Source organism: Vicia villosa, unplaced genomic scaffold, assembly GCF_029867415.1.
Source record: "Vicia villosa cultivar HV-30 ecotype Madison, WI unplaced genomic scaffold, Vvil1.0 ctg.001936F_1_1, whole genome shotgun sequence".
NCBI lineage: Eukaryota > Viridiplantae > Streptophyta > Magnoliopsida > Fabales > Fabaceae > Vicia > Vicia villosa.
Window position 1 is genome coordinate 242,848 of NW_026705780.1, and position 6,511 is coordinate 249,358.

Genomic DNA, 6,511 nt, shown 5'->3' on the forward strand with positions numbered 1-6,511 from the left:
AAAATCTTATTATTTTTAATCTTGATTTTTTAGAAATGACGTCCCCAGATGATAATGATAAACTATAGCTTACATTGATTGGCTCCTTTGTCTCGCGGTGGACGTACCTCCGGTTCTTCTTCCTCCGAACATCCACCTCCTCCGTCATATGTTCCGACCCCGGTTACCACTTCCAAAAACTAACATGATAAATCCAATACAAAAACACTGTGCGATACAATCCGAAATCAGAACAAAACAAAACAAAACACGTCAAACAAAACAAAAAACATGTTATTCTGCCCGACGAGGGTTACAAAATACACATCAAACAAAATAAAAACACGTTATTCTTCCCGACGAGCGAACTCCTCCGAATGAAGATAATTATACCAATCCTCATCCCACTCAGTATCAGAACCATCAGCGTTGATCACGCCTGAAGGCTGAGCCTGCACGTCCGAGCCATGGACCCCCAGGGGACGAGAAGCAGAACCAGTCAAAAGCTTCTTCTTCTCCTTCACCTCCTTCACCTCTTTCACCTCCTTCTTTGAAGAACCCTTTCTTCCCTTAGCGCCCTCTTTAGAAGACGCAGTCCTGCGTGCTGGTTGGTTGCCTGACATGTTCCTGTAAACAATTGAAAACGATTAATATGCATAGACAAAATAAAAAACAAAAAAATTTGAACTTCTGATACATTTCGGAAGTTCATTTCCGAAAACTAGGATGGAGGTGTTTTCGGAAATGAACTTCCGAAACACCCCTGCGATGGAGTTTTCTGCAACTTCCATGACAGACCCCTAAACCAAACTTCAAACCAAATCAAAATGCTTCTAAACAACCTAAATACTACTAACAACCTAACCATATATCATTTATGCAATTAAAACCCTAAATAACATGCATCACAAAACTAGATCTAAAAATTTCAAAACTTACAAAGTGTTAGGATTGAGGGCTTTTGAATGTTGTTTAGCAGTGTGATTGGAGCCTTGATGCAGCTTTGGAATTCTGTTTGCACAAATTTTCGCCTTTGCCACTTTTTGTTTTGATTTAGGGTAAATGATTGGGGGAGGGGGAGTGTTTTGATAAATCTGCAGAAATCGCAGTATTTCGGAAGTGAACTTCCGAAATAATGTTTTCGGAAATGAACTTCCGAAATAAGTCAATTTTTTCAAAAAAAGACGCTTTCGGAAATGAACTTCCGAAGCAGGGGTATTTTGGAATTTTCGCTGGGGGTGACCCCCCATAGGGAGGTGGCCAAAGAAATTTTCTCATTTATTTTATCTTATGCCATAAATCTACCACACAAATAAATGACAACATTTTCAGGATTTTTTTTCTTGATGATTTCTTACATCAAGAGGTTTTCTTTCTGCTACTAAATAAACACAAAAAAGAAAAGATTTTCTTGCCTCCACCAACACAAAACATCTTATCATTAACTTTGGTCCTTCTTATAATAATTCAAAAATATGTCAGCAAAAAGGTGCAACTTTTGTGATATTTTTGACCAAAACACTAATTTGAAAATTAATTCCAGGGAACAAAAAAGATTTATTGTGGAATTTTTAATGTTTTCTTTTAAGAGAAAATTAAGGTACAATAATCCAAATTATACTTAATTTTAGAAGCACGATGGGTAAGCCGTAGGTAACATGTGGCAATTGAAGCAGTTTCTTGCCCCTTTGTTACCCACATAATTTAATCTTTGTAATCTTGTGTAATCTTTGATGTCATAAATATGCACCATTTTTCAACATAAATGAACATGCTATTTTCAATTCTCCACTTATGTTACAAGCATGAAAACAATATAATACCTAAAAGGGCCAAAGAAACACTTAACAAATTTCTTTGATTTATGCGTGTAACTGTTTGATTTCCATCAACCCTCGCGATTTTCGGTGATATGACCTTCACAATTCACATTCATAGTATACCGCTTACGAATTGATATAAGGATTCCTTCAAGCTAACATGCTAACTATGTTCAGGATCTCTTCATTTTCATTTGAATTCGGTTCATTCGGTATCTCTCTTTCGTCTATAATTTGTCAATTGTCGCTTATTGTCCATGTTTGCATTCGCGATCACTCTTCGTCCTCTTCAGCCTGAGCATTACATGTCCCCCTCTTTCCATTTAGTTTGGTTCAGAGACCACATTGTACTGGACTATGAGAGGCCTAATATAATATCATTTGTAATATCCTTTAGAGTGTGTTTGGATGATGTAATTAGAAATTTTAAAGTAATTTAAAATTCAAAGCAATTCAAATGATTCAATTCAAATCCATTCATTTTTAAATTGTTTTGTTTGGATTGAGTATTAAAATAATTCATTGTTAGATTTTTGGTGTCATTTTGTATAAAATTTAAAATTTTTGGACTAAATTAAAAAATGAAAAAGTAGTGACTAATTTGTAATTTTTAAAAATTTGAAGGACCAAATTGTAAAATTTAAAAATTATTAAGGACCAATTTGCAATTTTTTAAAAATTTTTGGGGTCAATTTTATAATTTTGAAAAATATTAGGACCAATTTGAAAATTTTGAAGAAATAATAATAACAAATACATTCTATGAAACATGAGAGGAATTTCAAATTCTTTGATTTTTGGTGTCATTTCAAAATGATTAAATTTAACTTAGATGAAATACTCCATAAATTTTCATCATTTTAACAATTCTTCATTTTTGTATCCAAACAATGGATTTTGGTCAAATCATTTTAAATTTCCTCAAAACATTACTTTCCCTCATTAAAATGCTCCATCCAAACACACTCTTAATTTTAAGTATTGTTGATTGATCTATGGTTGATGTGTTTTGTCTTCATTCGCACACTTTTTAAAATATTTTTGAAAATAATTCTAAGATAAACACTCTTAATAATATAGTTTATATAATATGATTTTTTGGAGAAAAAAATTGTATTTTGTTGATATAAGTAATAAAAATTAATTTTTATAAATCTTCAACCATGTCATCACATACCACTACTGCCGCAAAATCTCTCTCGTTCTAATGTGAACTTCGTTCATTTCATTTGTACAAACGATCACTCTCTTTCCTTATTCAAATGTCATAAAATTTAGATTTAAAGAAAAATCATATATTTAAATAATAAACTAAATAATTTTTGTGGTATTATTGTATAGGGCTTGGAAGTGCCAATATAGTTGCATGCAATAAACAAGATAATGTATATTCTATGTTTAGTACCAAGTACCATCTAATGAATTAATTCAAAGATATATTTAGACCTAACTAACTATATTTTAAGTTTAGTGAGGCTTCATCTTCCGAAGGCGTTCCTATAATTATATCCTATCACAGTGCATTCAATAAACAAGATAATGTTTATCCTTGTCAAAATTTAAAGACTGGAATGAATCTAAACACAAAATTGAAGTTTACCAAAACAATCAAGTGCATAAGCTCCTTCTGATTCAAAAGTGTTATATATTTTTTTAATATTTTTTATTATGGTACTTTTTAGGTGGATTTTTTTGGGTTGCAACCTCACCCCCAAACATTTTCTTAAATACCTCACCCCTTCTGGTTTACCTATCTGTCCCAGAAAAACCATTGTTCTTAGCACTTAGGTTGATTAAAAAATTGGAATATGAATTAAAAATGGCTCATGGGTGATATCAATGATAAGAAGGAGATGACGATGAAGGTGGTGAGGCAATATCAAATTTGTGAAGCCTTGCAGGAGTGCCAATGTAGCACCAACCAGCAATGTCAAATTTTCATTAGCCTAAATCTAAAGTTAAACAATCAATGCCTTTGAGAATTGATGTTAGAAACAGTGACACTGTGATACAATATTCTGATTTGGAACTGAAATAGATGACTTTGGAACTACATACTAGACAATCTCAACATCAAATAAGCAATAAGTTTCAATTTAAAGCTTTGAAACAAAAGAGTTTTGTTTATGATTGCCAAACAGTACGATAACAACCCTGGTGAAAAAAAAACTTCACTTCCTCCTGTAGTCCTATTCTTCTTCTATGGCAGTTCAGACACTTGCCAATATCAAAGAAACAATTATTCTACAATCTCTCTATGCTTTACTGAAAATCAATAACATTCATTATTTGCACTTTTCCCATACTGATAGTAAGATCTACATTGTGACATTACTAACAGTCCTGAATAAAATGAGAATAGCAAACAGTATCATGTGGCTCAAAACAGGATAATGCTAACAGCTAACAAGAGGATTGAGGAGAAAACCAGACCAATTTTGCTGATAAAAATGGCACCATTAGAAGTCTCGGGAACAAAGCTTCCACCAGGAGTGTTTGTGGTCAGTATAACAACGATCCAATTATCTTCTGAACCAATACCAATTCCAGTATACTTTGAGTCATTGAGACTTTGTGAGTAAAGAGATTGTGTGAAATTAGAGAGGACGATGCTCGGAACAAGGCCAGGAACACAAGCAGGCATTATTGATCCATCCCTTGTGTCAGAAATATTTAAGTGGCATTTAGCTAAAAGGTCGGGATAGTTGGTGAGGTTAGGTTCAGTACCTGGCACTGTGTTGGCACCTGTGGTATTTGTACAAGGTTGACTCTTGAACTGGTCCGCTAATTCTTCAGCAAAACAATTAGCATTATCGTTCTTTGTTAGAGAAGTCAAGTTTAATGATGCACGGTACTTGTTGACTCCCTGAAAAAGCACATCTTCCTCATCTGCAGTGGAATGTTAAGGTAAGGTAAGTACAGTTCCAAAGAATCAGCTTCAATGCACACATTTATTATAGCTTGTTTCGATAGGCTTATTTGAATTTATCTTATGAAATAAGCACTTATGAGATTATTTTGGAGAGCTAATAAAACAGCTTCTGATATGTTTATTAATTGTTTTCAACTTATTTCCACAAGCTCTTATGGATTGCTTACAAGAAAACAGTTTGACTTTAATTTATCATGTGTTATAGAAATAGTGTATGCATATAAGCGCTTATATGCTATAAGCTGCAAATTAAGCTGATTATCCTAAAAAGATTAAGCGTGTTTCAATCAGCTTAAGCTTGTTTCAAATTAAGCTGCAAATCAGCTTGAAAGAGGTCCAACTTACTCTTGACCCAATCAACCAAGGAAGATGGATTCCCTCAAGCATGAGTTTGAGTACACTTCCAAACTGAAATCCAAACACACGTTGGTCTTGTTTCGATGTGCAATTTAATCACGCGCTTATAACATAAACATTATCAATGAACCTATTCGTATAACATAACAAAAGATTAAAAAAAATTAAGTCAAACTGTTTCTGAATAAGCTATAAGTTGTTTTCATTAGCTATCACGAAACACTTATAAAAATTAGCTAAAACCAACCTATGGATAAGCCACAAGTTCTCTTAAACAGTTTCATAACTATTTATGACAAAAATAAGTTCAAACAAATCAATCCAAACAGAGCATAAATCTATCTGCTTCTTTACGTATGTAATGAAAAGATTCACATAAGATTTCAATTGAATATAAATCTTCTCTGATTAAATTCTTCATCAAATCAATACAATTAGATTACTACATTATTTAATGAATATAGCTATTTATTTTACAAATCAATTCAAATAAGAGAATGTAGTAATCTAATTGTATTGATTTGATGAAGAATTTAATCAGATCAATACACACACAATCTAAATTATGAAAAGATTCACATAAGATTTCAATTGAATATAAATCTTTTCTAAATAAATTCTTCATCAAATCAATACAATTAGATTACTACACTATAAAGCTTTCAACGCTTCATTAACAATGAACTCCATTATAGCTATATTTGCAAACATTTAGAGTTTTCAATGATAATCATCTAATAGATCTACCAACTCACAAATCAATAGATTCGAATAAAATCACCATCAATTTTAGGTTTCTAACTATAGCAAAATGCACTTGAAACTGAAAATTCAAAATCAACATCAAAATCTACAGTAATTAACACTTTCACTGAAGCCTAAGATAATTTCGTAATCATATAGTAAAGTGCATTATGAATCAGATCTAGATCTACATTACCTACAAAGAAACTAATGTAATGTAATGCAAGAAAAACTGAGCGTGAGAGAAAGAGTAACTAACCGTTGTCGCATTTCACAGAGCGATTCAATAAGAGAATGGAAGAAAAGAAGAGAGGGAGAAGAAGAGAGAAACGGAGACACGCCATTTTTGAAGGTTGAAGAAGAAGAGACTTGATTTGAAAGTGAATTGTGAATGCGAATGGTGGTAGAGAAGAGGAAGTTAAAGCTACTAGCTCTTGACAGCAACAAAAAAAAAAAAAGTGCAACGACAGCGTTTTGGAAATTTTAAAATTTAAATTTGCATAGTATTTTGTGTTTAAATTTCTGAAATACAATAATTTAGTTTTTTTAGTTAGTTTAATCTAGAGATTATTAATTTCTTTTATTTTAAATTAAGTAATCAATGGGGCAAACCAATATATAGTATGTATTTTTACTGACAGCATAAACTTTAGTATGTATTTTTACTGACAGCATAAAC

The 6,511-nt window shown here is 32.2% G+C and overlaps 1 protein-coding gene across 1 annotated transcript; it reads right to left on the bottom strand.

Annotated features, from left to right (window-relative positions):
• Positions 1-3,872: 3,872 nt before the first annotated feature.
• Positions 3,873-6,248, bottom strand: LOC131637159 (uncharacterized GPI-anchored protein At3g06035-like). Its single transcript, XM_058907745.1, has 2 exons — positions 6,092-6,248; positions 3,873-4,688 (listed from the first exon to the last, which is right to left on the bottom strand). Exons 1-2 carry the CDS (start codon positions 6,174-6,176, stop codon positions 4,180-4,182), a joined length of 594 nt encoding a protein of 197 aa, XP_058763728.1. The 5' UTR covers positions 6,177-6,248; the 3' UTR covers positions 3,873-4,179.
• Between the last annotated feature and the right edge of the window lie 263 nt (positions 6,249-6,511).